Source organism: Elephas maximus, chromosome 23 (genome assembly GCF_024166365.1).
Source record: "Elephas maximus indicus isolate mEleMax1 chromosome 23, mEleMax1 primary haplotype, whole genome shotgun sequence".
In the NCBI taxonomy this organism is placed as follows: Eukaryota; Metazoa; Chordata; class Mammalia; order Proboscidea; family Elephantidae; genus Elephas; species Elephas maximus.
The window spans coordinates 55,153,493-55,169,363 of record NC_064841.1 but is presented as its reverse complement, the minus strand read 5'-3'; the positions used below and the strand labels follow the sequence as shown (position 1 = coordinate 55,169,363).

At 41.5% G+C, this 15,871-nt stretch overlaps 1 protein-coding gene across 4 annotated transcripts in view; it reads right to left on the bottom strand.

The window, feature by feature from the left end:
• Positions 1-2,299: 2,299 nt before the first annotated feature.
• Positions 2,300-15,871, bottom strand: part of TNFRSF19 (TNF receptor superfamily member 19) — a 112,399-nt gene continuing 98,827 nt past the window's right edge. For 3 of the 4 annotated variants that reach the window (XM_049867156.1, XM_049867158.1, XM_049867157.1), the window contains exons 6-9: positions 15,152-15,316; positions 14,368-14,493; positions 12,153-12,255; positions 5,301-11,226 (exon numbers count right to left, since the gene is read on the bottom strand). In XM_049867156.1, the coding sequence (XP_049723113.1) occupies positions 10,809-11,226; positions 12,153-12,255; positions 14,368-14,493; positions 15,152-15,316 (812 nt within the window). In that variant the 3' untranslated portion in view covers positions 5,301-10,808. The other variant, XM_049867159.1, reaches the window with a different exon arrangement.

Below are 15,871 nucleotides of genomic sequence, written 5' to 3'. Positions count from 1 at the left end.
TTAATATCTGCTACAGCCCTTGCATTGCATCTGGGACAGAGCAAATACTCTATGACCAGTTATGACCCTGACTTATGGCAGTCCCACGTGTGTCAGAGTAGAAGTGCGCTCCACAGGGTTTTCAATGCCTGATTTTTCAGAAGAACAGGTAGTCCCCAACTTACGATGTATTCGAGTTATGATGAACTGCACTTACGCCTGCCTGGTTTTTTATTTTTTGTACATCCTATAGTTGGTAATGTGTACTATATACAATGTTGCAGCATGTAATTTGCTGATATTATTCTCAAATGTTCACTCACAGTTGTTCAAAGATTGGATTTATAAAGCTACTGATAATAATGAAAACTGAAAAAAAAAAATACTCGACTTATGTCAGAACCGACTTATGACAGAGTCATCTGAACAGAGCCCTGTTTTAAGTCAGGAACTACCTGTAGATTGCCAGGCCTTTCTTCTGAGATGCTTCTGGGTGGACTTGAACTCCCAACTTTTCAGTTAGAAGTCGAACACGTTTACCACTTGTACCACCCAGGAACACCTAAATACACTATAACTATATAAATGTATGTTGAATGAATAAATTAAGGATCAATATAGGAAACGGCCTCTTTTTGGAATGAGTCTTCTGAGAGGAATTAAACTCACGTTTACAACTTTGAGGGAAACAAACCGTGATATATTAAGGTGGTGAGACTGCGTACAGTGTGTGGCAGCCTGCTTCCCCAAACTGCTGTTAAAAGATTGCCAATGGAGTGTTTGTAGATCATCTATTTACTGTAAATAATCAACCAAGGTAAGGACAGTCTCTCTGCATAGTTCTGCTAGATAAATTCAGCCCCAGACAAAATCTATTGCATACAGCTATTTCCGTCTTAAGTCGGAATAGCTAATGCCATTAGAACTTTAAAAGAAGGAAAGAGAAAGAAGGAAAGAAAGTCCTCCATCTTTAGAGATGAATAGTTGGAACTTGCTTTAGAAGGCCACCCGTGGTTCCAGGGAAAGTAGTTTTTCTGGGAAGGTTTTAAATTTGGATCCTTTGGAGACGCTAATTTGAAAGCAGCCATAAATCGCACTAATTCACATGCCACTGGTATGTTATGGCAAATGGGGTTATGATATGGCCTGATTCGGGCCTGCCCAGTCTCCGTCGTAGAAACCTCACGGCTGGCTGAAATGTGACATAACTGACGTTACGGTGAATTGTTGGCTTGATCCAGTATAATCACAGCTCTATAATCACGCACCAGGTTTTATTGAAATTTGTTAGCTATCATAGAAGATTTTGGGAAATTCTTGGCCTACCATTTAGTTTCACAGATGAATGATAAATTTAAGCTGTGCCTACATAACTTATTGTGTGTCGAATTTGTTTTAAAAAATTAGACAATACCTTCATAAGTTAAAATGTGACAAAAATTCAGAATAACAAGTACCCAATGGAAAAAGACCCTTCAATAATAGTGTTAATAACAAATATAAAACCAAAAACCAAACCCATTGTCGCTGAGTCAATTCTGACTCATAGCGACACTATAGGACAGAGTAGAACTGCCCCATAGGGTATCCAAGGAGTGGCTGGTGGATTTGAACTGCCAACCTTTTGGTTAGCAATCTCTTAACCACTGTGCCACCAGAGCTCCAATAATGAATATATGTCATTTATATTAAAACCAAAAAACCCAAACTCGTTGCCATTGATTTATTCCAGCTTGTAGCAACACTATAGGACAGAGTAGAACTGACGCATAGGGTTTCCAAGGCAATAAATCTTTACAGAAGCAGACTGCCACATCTTTCTCCTATAGAGCGGCTGGCGGGTTCAAACCACTGACCTTTCAGTTAGCAGCCAAGTGCTTAACCCCCACGCCACTAATTTATTGCTGATTCCAGGGTTCATACTTCTGTTAGAGCCTCTTAGGTCCTCGTGTGGCATAAATGATTTGCATTTAGCTACTAACAGAATGATTGGCAGTTCAAAATCATGCAGAAACACTGTGGAAGAAAGTCCTGGCAATCTACAGTGATGGAAAATCCTATGGAGCACAGTTCTTCTACTCTGACACCATGGAGTTGTCATGAGTTGGAATCGACTCGATGGGACAGCATCTGCTTTGGTTTTGGTTTAGTAAAGATTTTAAACCACCCTCATAAAGTTTGAGGGGCCAGAGAGAGCTATGTCCAAAAAATCAGAACTTTGTGAGACCCTTACATTGACCACCGTCAAAACGGGCAAACCTTATCTATAGCCACAATTATGCAACATTATCAATTATTTTCTCACTGGACACATTAATAAGAATACTAGATAAGAATTTTATTCACAAATAAAAAAGTATTACAAAACTATTTATATAAGAAAATGATAATTTACAGATAAAAAAATCCAGTATGCAAAATAGCAATGATGAAATCTAAATTGATTCAAGCCAACTACCTTAAAGCAATGCAGCCCTTTTCTTTTTCTAATTCTTTTTTTAACTAACACAGACAACAGTACTGAACCTAGGTAATATTAATATTCATATTTTATCTAAAGTAGAAAAATCTATATTTAAAAATATTCCATATACACAAAGATTAGAAAACCCATGCCTTTACGTGGCTGCTCTCCAAATCCTTGTTTCCTTCTTTGTTGCCAAGCTCCAAGGTGTTCCTGAGCCACAAGGATCACACATACTGGGCCTATTATTCTCTGATGGCCATTTCCTGCCTATGCACTCTGGCAGCTTGGCTTCTTGAGTGCTATAGGATATTCCAACCATGTGAAATGCAAATTGTTTTTTTCTTTGTCAAGTGTTTACAACGAGTGAAGAATATAACCTTATTGTATGTTTCTACGGTAAGCGATGGTAAAATGTCTTCTCTTGATAAAAATAACTCAAAATTTTTCAAATGCAGTGTCAAAGTCAGCTTTCAACTCTTAAGTATTTCTCTGTTGATCAAAAGCGATGCTTTAGGATTTTTGGCAGAAGTTTTATCCCATCGGTCTTGCTTTCTCCAGCAAGTGTTATCTTTGAAGTCAATCAGGGCTTTCCACATGGAAAACATGTCCAGATTACATACAGGAACACCACCCTGGCCCACCTCTAATCACCCCTTTGTCTATCATAATGGAAATGATGAGACTGCAAACAATGGCACACGTAGGTGGATTACAGTTAGATCAATCAAGCAAACTCTACTTGCACTTTCACACAGACATCTTGTGGTCAAATCCTTAATATTTTTCTCGTAAGAGCTGGAGACTATCAAGAATTGAGAACCATTGGTTTATACTAAAAAAGTCAATGAATAATGACTGTCACTAGGCTGACAGGAAAGATGTAGGGTCCCATGAGGCACTCTTAGTTTCCTATTTCAGTTAAAGAAACTGAAATAATGAGAAGTACCACACACAGGCAAGCTGATATACACATATTGAACTATACATAGAGATGGCCACATGGAAAAGGGTTCATTACATTTTGCTAATGCCTCGTAAAGACAGAAAACCATGGGGTAACAAGTGAGAAGCTAAAAACGTCCTAGGAAAGACAGATTTTTCATGTTCAGTTTAAATGTAAGGTAAAAGACACTGATTTGGGAAGGGCAATTCTCAAAAAAAATACCGAAGTGCACTCTCACGCACTGATGTTCAAAGGTCTATTTCTTTTTTTAAGAGGAAAGGTGAGAGAGCTACTAGTAATTAGCTAAAAGACAAAGGCTAGATCTGATCATGTAGGTTCAAGTAGGAAAAAACAACTCCTGCTTAATTAGTTCCTCTTCAGGGCATAAGGCAGGAGAATGAATGATGTGGCAGTCTGCTTCCGTAAAGATCACAGCCTTCGAAACCCTATGGGCAGTTCTACGCTGTCCTGTAGTGTCACTATGAGTTAGAATTGGCTGGAGAGCAGTGGGTTTGGTTTTTGGTTTGAGGGGACACGGAAAAAGAGCACATGAGCCACTCGTGGTGTCAGGACTGAACTGGACCAAGTCTCTTAGCCCTAGACATGAACACCAAGCTGGGATGGGATGGAGAGTCTTAGAAGGGGCATCACACTCTTAAATCCCACACCATCATGCTACGATAGGACATTATTGTGCTAGCTAATTTTCCAGGTTGGTGAAACTGTGCTACGACCATTACAGACTGTTCACCTCAAACCCTTTCCTTCTGGTTCTAGTGGGTAGTGTAGTCTCATGGGGACTAGCTACTTAGTCTTCAGTACTACATTCAGTAATGGGGGAATCGGATATGTTATAGTATTGCCAGGCAGGTCTTCCGAGGCACCTCTAGGTGGGTTCAAACCATCAACTTTCTGTCAGTAGTCAAGGGCCACCTAGGGACTCCTTAATATAAGATACAAAACAAATAAAAGATCATTATCTTTATAAATAGCACTTTTATAGAAAAGAGACGTTCTGGAGTTTCTAAGCTCAATCACAGGGACAGATGTAACAAATGCTTCCACGTCAACTAGTTTTCACATAAGTATGCTCGTCTTTGCATACACATCTCTAGGATATGTGCACAAAGTGGTTTTCACTCAGGGGAGTGGGTGGCCCTTTGCCAACCACATCCCCTCTTTCCGCCTCTTCACTACCAGCAACAGCAGGCATACGAGACAGAGACTGAGGTTGGAAGAGGTTTCTGGAACAAAGAGATTCTCCTCTGATTCCTGTTTAGGTCAATTAGCTTCATCGCATAAACCCAAGATTTAGGCAGGTGGTACGAAGTCACTTCCAGCCACTAATCAGCTAAGATGATGAAAAAGTGACCATCAAATAGAAGCACTCACTATTGAACCCATTCTGCACAGAAACAACAGCAGTGGATATGATATTGACTTTTAGTAAGATAATCAGCTATATGAAATTATTTCTGAAAGGAAAATGTAAATAAAAAGTTATTCTCTGGGTCTTGGGTCTTATAAAACCACGTTCAGCATGAATGTAAGCACGAGAGCCTGTTTCTTCGCAGACGTCCATAACCTTATAGGCTGCAAACTCTAGCCGTCAGTCTATGAAGTCACTCTTGCAGCACAGAAGCTTCTGGTTTAGGAAAGGGACAGAGTATCAGGAGTCTGCCTGCAGTCATTCTTCTGGATTCCTTGAGGCTTTGGCTCACAGCTGGCCTGGCTCCAAAGCAACTGGTCGAAGGGCTTAAAATGCTGTCAGTTTGGTTCAGACTGTTCTTCCCAGACTCTGGTCCGGGCCGTGCTCAGTCCGTAAGCCTTAGCAGATGCGGGCCCTTTGGGTTCCATACACACACTTCTGTTGCAGAGAAAAGGAAGTCCTTTAGGCTTCCTAAAATATGAACAGAGGGAAAGCTTTAAAAACAATACCTCACAAATTAAAGCTGTTATATTGTAACTGTAAAAATGAATTATTAAAACATAACTTTTACTAGCAGCATACATGAATTTCATAACATGTGAACAAGAAGCTCATTCAATGGTGTTCAAATACCCAGGTACCCAGTATTCTGAGGATGAAATAAAACTTTTCGTAACAGCTTATAAAACCCATTGCCGTTGAGTTGATTCCAATTCACAGTGAACCTACAGGACAGAGTAGAACTGTCCCATCCGGCTTCCAAGGCTGAAGCAGTCTTGGAACAATGGGCTCAAACATAGCAGCGACTATGAGGACGGCACAGGACCAGGCAGCGTGTAGTTCTGTTGTACGCAGGGTTACTATGAGTCAGAACCAACTAGACGGCACCTAACAACAGTCTTTACAGGAGCAGATCATCAGGTCTCTTCTCCCAAAGAGCGGCCTGGTGGGTTCAAACCACTGACCTTTGGTTAGCAGGCAAGTGCTTAACCACTGTGCCACCACGGCTCCTTAGTCATCCAATATTTGCAAATAGTACCTAAAAATGACAATATAACCCCAAACAAACAAAGTGTATGAACAATTATTTTGTAAATTTTCAGCCTTATACAAAGTGTCAGACAAAGCTTGTTTATGTGTTACACTCCTTTAAAACACTTGTAGGTAAAGATTTTGCGATTCTTTAGTCGCTTTTCTCAAAGAACAAAGATGATTAATGAATAATGCCATTCTTTAACTGCCAGGGCAGTCTCTGAAATTTAAAACTTCTGTCGGACAAAGAGGAAAGGTTTAGAAATAGTTTGGGAATGAGATTTCTTTTATGATGATCTGACTGGAATACTTGCCATCTTCATGGAGGCAAATATCCTCAACAAAGTGGAGACATTAGGCTTGCCCCTGTCAAAAAGGGCATTGACCTCACTGCAGGAAGTGACAAGGCATCAGCCACCTGAACATCACTGTAAGTGTGTAAAACCTTAATCATTTTATGCAGTAAATATTCTCTTACTCACTGCTAATTTGGCATTGCTAACATATCAGATAAAACTTAGTTTATTAAATTTTTTTTTCCTAGGTCTAAGGAGATTACCTAGAAATAAAAGCTTCTGAATTACTCTTGATAGTATGAGGTTGTTGTTGTTAGGTGTTGTCGAATCGGTTCTGACCTATAGTGACCCTGTGTACAACAGAACAAAACCCTGCCCCGTCCTGCATCATCCTCACGATTGTTGTTATGCTTGAGCCCACTGTTGCAGCCACTGGGTCAATCTATCTTGTTGAGAGTCTTCCTCTTTTCCGCTGACCCTCTACTTTACCAAGCATGATGTCCTTCTCCAGGGACTGATCCCTTCTGATAATATGTTCAAAGTGTGTGAGACATAGTCTTGCCATCCTTGCTTCTAACGAGCATTCTGGAGACACTTCCATCAAATATGTTGATTCAGTGACATTAGCGTGAATGTGGTTATTATTATCAATGAATATTGCAGTTATTATTACCAATAAAATTGTGGTTATTATTATCAATGAATATTGTGGTCATTATTATCAGTGAACGTTCACTGATAATAACAACCACATTCACCCTAATGTGATAGGCAAGTATCTTCATTTTGCAGGTAAGTCAGAAGCAGAGATTTTAACTGATTAAGAAACTAGAACGCAGTTCTTATACCTTCTGTAACGTTCTTTCCATTTTTTCACGTTAATGTTGAAAATGTTGGTTTAAAAAAAAAGTGCTTTTCCTTTAAGTAAATCAGCTGACTCCCTCTCCTAAACATCTCAGCAAATGATGCTCCTTCTTAGAGAGGTGTATGTAGGAAAGTCTGATGAAAACTGAGCCATACAGGCTGAAGCTGGCTCTCACACTTACTTGCTTTATTCTGAACCATCACAGCCTGGGTGGTCTTAAACCACCCACAAGAAAATGAGCATGTAACAATACAGTTTTCAGAAACAAATGCATCATGCATTAGATATTGCAGCCTCACACCAAATAAAGACAAAAGTAGAGCTGTGGCTATAGCTGCCCCTTTGTATTCTAACCATTTACATTTTAGCAATTCCTATCATGAATTCAGAATGTCAATTTAGATTTACTCAAATCATCTAATAATTATGAGATAACACAGCTCAAAACTTAATAAAAACCTTTCATTAATAAATCATATTGTGCAATCTGAATGTAACATTTGCTCATCAGATTCATTTTATGTGTAGTTATAACTTTCTTTTCATAATAATTTGAATTCAAAGTCCCTTTATCTAGATCATGATAGTTATCTTGACTGCAGTCTTTGAAAAGGGCATTACATACCAAGCTTGCATAGTAAATCTCTTTCTAAAATTCTACACTCATCTAGCTGTGGTAACAGTGTTTGTCAATCCTACCCCCACCACCAACAGAAACAGAGAAAAGCAGGGAAAGAACTGGCGCTGACAGGACTTGGCGTTGAGATGTTTCACTCCTTAGTCTGAGTATATCACAAACGTGGGGACAGGCTACAAAATCAAGCTGAGTGGTCATTCTATTTCCTGACGGTTCTCTGAAAAGCTGTGGTTGGTCACCTGGTGACCCAAGAATCCTAGTATCTGTCCCCCAACCACACATGTGTAGGAAGGTACAGTAGCTGTGCATGAAGGTGGTACAAGCAGGCTTATCATCCAAATCACTCGCTGGTGACTTGGTGTAAGAAACCTCAGGTTCTATGTAATGAACACGTGACGCAGACCTAACTTTCCGAGCCCTTAGACTGTTATTTTAGGGTAGATAACAAGACATCCAGTTCCTCCACTGGTTCCTTCCCCTCCTGCTGGCAGTCCCATCAAGTTCTGGCTCTCACAGGTTTCACTCTACAAGATGAATTCAAAGGTACATAGTTTATATTTTTTAAACTAATTTATTTTTCCTTCCTTCACTTACTTCTCTTTCCCAATTTTGAGAACAAATTTAACAAAACATTTTCTCTCTTTGTTGTTCAGTTGCTGTTCACTTGGCTCCTTTAACTCATGGTGACCCCATGCACAACAGAACGAATCATTGCCTGGTCCTGTGCCATCTTCATGATCGGCCGTAGGCTAGAGTACATTGTTGCGGATACTGTGTATTTTGAGTGCTTTCCAATCTAGGCGGCTCACCTTATAGCACTTTATCAGACAATGTTCAGTTACGATCCATAAGGTTTTCATTGGCTAATTTGTGGAAGTACATCACCAGGCCTTTCTTCCTAGACTATCCTAGTCTGGAAGCTCCGCTGAAACCTGTTCACCATGGATAACCCTGCTGGCATTTGAAATAGCGGCAGCACAGTTTCCAGCATCATAGCAACATGCAAGCCATCACAGTACAACAGACTGACAAATGGGTGGTGGGCTTTCTTTATAGAATTCCCTATATATTCTCTTTACCATTCTCTTGTAGTAGCTTTTAAAAAAAACCCTACACATTTAGATCAATACATAATCAATATATTGATCTAAACAAAACACATCTATATTCATACCTTAAATTTGGATTGAGTTTCTGATTTAATTAGCTAAGGACACAAAATCTTATGGAAGCAGAGGCACTGTTCAGCACAGTGGCCCATGCAACATGCTTCAGACAGTTCCGTGGCACCCAAGGTCCGAGGTTTGGGGCAGGGAGGGGCACACAGGGCCAGCAACACTGTCTGTGCCAGGTGGAGCCTTGGGGGACCTGGAGCATCTTTGTTGCTATGGCTGGCAGAATGGGGGCCGACACTGTTCTTCCATATATGTGCCTCCATTTAAGGAAATACTTATGAACAGTGGGCCCCTGGTGCTGCAAAGGCCACATCCTCACCTGGTGCCTATGTTGCCCTGAAGGCTCCACAGCTGCCAGCCTTGCACACGCCACAGAAGCCCCCTCCCTGCAGCCCACCTCCTCCCCCGATTCTGATTTGGAACACTTCTATCTGGGAGGTTCTTATGCCAGGATCCAATCATAAATCAATTTCCAACCAAACTGGTCAATCAGTCAAAGCAGAGAGATCCAGGAGAAAACAGAAAAGGAGGGAGGAAGGAGACAGAGCTTTAGGAGATCAAACTCTAGTCTGCTTGGCTGCTAGTGACGTACATTTAATGATTAGGCATAAGAATATCTGCTGGGGGAATGGTCTACCTCTATGCTTCCCATCCGGGCCTCCTAAGTTAAGGCCTCAGGTCCAGAACATTCTTTGATATGGAGGCGGGGAATTGCGTCTCTCTCTCTCTCTCTCAGTTCCTTCTACTTATCAGAGAAGGCTTCCCCTTGTTCTGGGCACAGAGTAACTTTTTCTGTCTCTTGTCATGTATGGGTACCATACACTAACCGGCCAACCCCACTTCTGTATCTACCCAGTAGGGAAGGAACAGGGTCTCTCCAGTCTACGGCACGAGAGGGGTGAATGTAGGACATCTGCCCTGTTCTGGCCGCACATGACTGGTGAGGGAATCCTGCTGGGTACAGGGCCTGCTCTGGCCACACATGGCTGGTGAGGGAATCCTGCTGGGTACGGGAGCCCTGTGCCCACTAGTGAAGCTGATCTCTCTCTCTTCTCTACACGAGTAAAGTTAGTTCATGACAAGTGGAGTGTGAGTATATCTTTTGGTGGTAACCTCGAACCCTTGTCCAACAATATCACAGGGAAAAATGAAGGTTAGGAGCTGTTTGCAAGATGTTCCCAAACTCACCTCTCTCAAACAGGGAAGGAGGTAGGGGGTGCTATGCCAAGCAGTCACATGCACAAAGAAGACTGAAAGCACGCAGCTGCCCTTTATGGCATTTTAGCCTAGCTCTGTTGGCTTAAAAAAAGAAAGAAAAGCAAAAGACTCTAAATTTGTTTTAAAATATACTCTCCTATACCCTTGGTGGCACAGTGGTTAAGTGGCTGCTAACTGAAAGGTTGGCAGTTTGAACCCACCTGCTGCTTGATGGGAGAAAGACGTGGCAGTCTGCTCATGTAAATATTACAGCCTTGGAGACTATATGGGGAAGTTCTACTCTGTCCTATAGAGTCACTATGAGTTCGGATCGATTTGAGGGGCAATGTTTTTATTTTAATTTTTTATATACTAAAAAAAAAAAGGAGACTGGTGGTTCAGTGGTAGAATTTTCAACTTTCATGCAGGAGACCTAGGTTTGATTCCTTACCAATGCATCTATCGTTGGAGGCTTGTGTGTTGCTATGATGCTGAACAGATTTTAGCAGAGCTTACAGACTAAGACAGTCTAGGAAGAAAGGCCTGACAATTTGCTTCTCAAAATCAGCCAGTGAAAACCCTATGGATTGCAATGGTCCACTCTGCAACTGATGGTGCAGGATCGGGGAACATTTCATTCTGTTGTGCATGGGGTCACCACGCACAGGAGGCTGACCCAATGGCAGCTAACGAAAACACCAACAACAACACTGTAGAAAAATCTTTTGAACTGGATCCCCCTGGGTGGATAGGGTTCCATTCCCTCTGGTCTGTCATAAACCCGTCAGTCATTGCCTTACCTGGAGGGAAGTGGGAGTGGCTAGGTCAAGGACACCTTCACTCTCTTGATCTTGCTGACATCTAGCAGGTAGTGTATCCTTAGTTAGGGTTGGGTCTGTCAATGTGCTGTTATGTCTCGATAAATCACTAGTTTCTGTAACCTTTTCAGAATGAGTTTGAATTGGAACAGCTCCACTGGCCAAAACCTGACTATTGTTTGAATCCAAAGATGCTGAGTTTTCATTTTCTGGATCGAGGGCATTAATATCTTCTCCAGTGAGTTCAGGATAAGATTCACAAAAAGAGATGTTGTCAACACAAATGGAGCTTTGCATCAGAGGCCAGGCATCGGAAAATTCACCACCGATGGACCGGGATAGGGACCCGAAGAACGCCGGCGTCATCTCCCCCACAGAACCTGCAGTCCTGAACACAATTTTAAGATGTCTTTAAATGCCACGTGGAGAAGAGAAACATCACTAGAACGCATATTGCACCTATAAGTTTAAGTCTGCTAGACAAAATAGTAATTTTTAAGGTCAGGATTCTAGTGCTTCCTGTTGTTACAAACTTGCCTTAATACAATAAGTTATTCAATTTATTTTAAAACTGATTTTTATACCCATTTCTAATATCTATAGTTATACTTAATCCAAAACATTCATTAAAACATTTTCTGCGTCATAACCAAGTTCCCTTGATTTGTGTTCTAAAATTCTATGAGTACATGATATGTTAAAAATTACTGATGAGAGAGGTGAAACATATCATGAATTAAAAAAAAATTTTTTTTGCCTTGTATATCATGAATACAAGGCAAAAATAACTGTAATGGGCAGCAGAGTGTAAAGAATGTTACATCAGATGTTGGCAACCTTTATTCTTGCCAACCCCCCTCCAAAATCTAAAATGTCACTAATAACAGTTCTTTAAAAAATCATCATCAATGTAGTGATATCACCACAGTTTCACATGAAAATTGGGAAACTAGTAGAATGTGTAAGGAGCGGTGTTTGCACAGTGGTTAAGCACTTGGCTGCTAACTGAAAGATGGGTGGTTTAAACCCACCCGCTGTTCCTCAGAAGAAAGATGTGGCAGTCAGCTTCCATAAAGATCCAACACCAAAAAAACTGTTGCTGTCTAGTCGATTCTGACTCACAGGGACAAGATGACAGCCTAGGAAACCCTATGCTAAGTTCTACTCTGTCCTATAAAGTTGTTACAAGTTGATTCTGACTCACAGAGACCTTATAGCACACAGCAGAACTGCCTCATAGGGTTTCCAGGAGTGGTAGAATGTACATTTGCACAAGGGAACATAAAGCTATAGTGACTGAACCAAGAAAGTTACCTCTCGTGGAGCGCAGCCTTGGGATGCACAGTGCAGCCGAGGGCCATCCGGCCCACGCTGCGGGCCTCATCACAGCACAGGGATGGAACCAGGTGGACCGGTCCTGGGGAAGACAACACATGCTTTCCTTAGGAACTTTCTCTGTAATGCCAGCTCAACACACTCTTCTTGAAGAGTGAGCTATTCCCCTTTGGGTGACTTTTTTGAAGAAACGAGGTTTAATTTTTTTCTCGTCTTAAAAAAATTATGAAAAGTAATAACGCCGTCTAAGAGAGCACACGTGAAATGGCTCTTGTGTGCTGCTGCTGATGGCAGAGATGGCAAGACGTTTCTGTGGAGTGGTCTAGAATACGGAACATAAACCAGCAACTGCTCCAACCCTTTAGTCCTACACATACCACACACACTTACACTCACACACACCACATATATACACATATACACACACCAGACACACACACATACACACACGACACACACACACCACAAACACTCACCCCCACACACACCACCCATGCTCACACACATCACACACACACAACTACATATACATACACTCACACGCAAACACATTCATGCACATATGCTATCATACATTCAAACTCACATACACACAACGTACCCTTTACTTCTAGGAATGTAACTTAAGGAATAACTAGATTTGTTCACACAGCTTTATGTTTACTGCAGCAGTGTACACTTTTTCTCTTACAAAGACAATACAAGCTTATAAAAAAGTTAAAAAACAGATACAGATAAGAAATTAAAAAAAAAATCTTTCTCAATCCTATAACCTGGAAACACTGTCCACATTTTGGTGAACAGCCTTCTAGACTTCTCTTTAATTCTCTCTCTCTCTCCTTGTGTATTTATCTACCTACCTGAAACTATATATGTAGGTATATACATATACCTATAATTCTGACTTTATGGAACTAGATACACAGTAATACACACAAAGATACACATATAGAGAAAAACAAAAGACTTGAAAAAATATATATATTTACATGTATATATGTTTGTGTGTCTATTTCCCATGAGGAATATCTCTTATTTATTTTATAAACAGAAAAAAAATTATTATGAAGTAAGCACTTCCCTTTTTAAAAATCAATGTTAAATACTGAGATGTAATTGCAAACCATTGTTAAATAGGACAGCCACTTGTAACATCTCATCTAAACCACCAAGGCCTTCATCTTGCACTCTCTGAACATGTCGGATGATGGCCACGGTGACCATCCATTCCAACTAACTCAGCAAACATGTGTCACACTCACTAGGGAACGTTTCAAAATGATTTAAAAGCAAAAGGCAGTGCCATTCTTTGTAGAATGGCTGATTCTAGGGCTCGGGCGGGGAAAGCACAGGGTGGGCCTGGAGCTGCGTATTGTGCCAGAAAGTAACAGGGATGTGTTAAAATGGCACATGAGCAGCTTGGGGGGACTTCCACCGGCCAAACCTGGGAGAATTTGAGCATCAGAATAAACCATGACAGAAAAGGATTACAACCCACTGAACAGAGTTCACACTAAAAAAGTAGGTGAATAAATGAGAAAGAAAGAACACTCTTCTTTCCCATAGAAAGGCAACTGATAAATGCGGAAGGAATGATGGAATGCCCCATAGCAGTAACTGATTCAGGCCACAATCACAATGGGTGCTGACAGTGATGGGTGCAAGTCTGAGGAGTAACAGGATATTTGCATGGTCTCCAAGTAGGTCCCTAAAAGACCCATATTAATTATGAAGGGAGGAACACTGGTTTACAGCGCAGAAACCTATGCGACACCACCTTCACAAAATGACTGGAGTCAAGCTGACTAGCAATGGGACAATTGGCCACAATGTGACTCCTGACACGGTGCTCTGAGTATGCAGCATTACTTCTGCAGGATTCCTGCACCTAGTCATGAAAAAAACATCAGACAGACCTAAACTGAGGGTCATTCTACAAAATTACTAGCCCGTACTCTTCACAAATACCAATATCAGGAACAAAGACTCAAGACCCCTTCCAGATTAAAAGAGACCAAAGAGACTTGACAATTAAGTAAACAGTTTTATCTGAGATTTTCTTTTCCTATCAAGGACTCTGTTCGGCAATTAACAGAATCTGAACAGCTGTGAGAAGAATATGAACACTTCTTTGTGGCTTCCACTTCTGAGCTCCTCTTGCTCCTCTAAAGGGCCCCTTCTGGGCTGAGCTTACCACAGGCCTGAGCGGCGTCCCGGCGGCACTGGCAGCATGCCCGGTGAGAGTACTCGTTGAGCCCAGGTTGGTCCAAACAGGACAGCTCCGACCCACTGTACTGGGTATCCTGTGATCTCAGAGACCCTACAGGGGGCAGAGCATTCTATCAGTGGACACGTTTTCTTTAGAAAGGAAAGTCAATAACATCACACTACAGGCCCCACCACTCTAGCTTTTACATATTTAAAGACAGCGATCATTCAAATTTTTTATTATTTCTCTCACACTGAAGCATAAATATGAAAATAATTTATTAAGAAAATTGCAAATCAGGGTATTTATGCTGCCAGAAGCATCACTGGGTGGTGCAAATGCTTAATATGCTTGGCTGTTAACTGAAAGGCTGGAGGTTTGAGTCCACCTCAGAAGAAAGTCCTGGCAACCTACTTCCAAAAATTCAGCCATTATACACCCTGTGGAGCAGAGTTCTACTCTGACGCACGTGGGGTCACCCTAAGGGAGTTGACTACACATAAACTGGTATGTTGCCAGAACTCAGAAAGATTTTTCTTTTTATCTAGTGCCACTGGAACATCACAGCCTTTTTGTTATCTTTGTAAAGTTCTGTCATGCCTTTGGTGCCTCTGAGACTGAAAAGCGGATGGTAAGCTTTACTTCCCCCCATGCTCTCTCCCTTCAACAGCTCACAGACTCTAATCTCAGTCACGTTTCTTGTCGAACACTTGAGTGACGATGATGACAAACTGATTTCACTAAGAAATACACAGAGCGCAAAACTTACAGCTGGGTTTCTTCTCCATAAACTGTCTCTTACAATAAATGATGCAGAGAATGAGCAGAGCCAGCAGGACAGTGGCCAGGGCACTGCAGATCACAGCTGCCAGGGCCGTGTCTCGTGGGCTGGAGGCCGTGGATGGGATCTTTACCAGGTTGACCTTGGTGGCACCTGCAAACCACAGGGTGAGAATCAGCTGAACACACCAGTACAGGCAAATACACAAACCAAAGCTGACAGCCGCCATTAGGAATGGCCTTCATGCAATATAAATAAAAACTGAGAAAACAGTCATTTAAGATGGCTTTTCCCCTTAGGAGATTTCTTTAATGCAACATCTGCACCCTCCACTCTAAAATGTGTTGAATGTTCCACTTTTCTGTTCCCTCAACACTATGGACCAAGCAAAAAACTAAACTGTGCCATTGAGTCGATTCCACCTCAAAATGACCCCACGTGTTACAAAGTAGCACTGCTCCACAGGGCTTTCTAGGCTGTAACCCTTATGGGAGCGGGTCGCCAGGCTTATGGACACACAGGCCTTAGCCCACTGGCTGCAGTAACTTGCCTTGAAGTCTCCTCGGCCAGAACTCTGAGAGCTCGGGGTCGGCGATCTTCACCTTTGTGTCCCCAGTACACACACAGTGTCTAGCACACAGCAGGCACTTTATATTTCTTACTTAATTGAAATTAGACTATCTACATTTTTAAGCAGATTGAACTAAG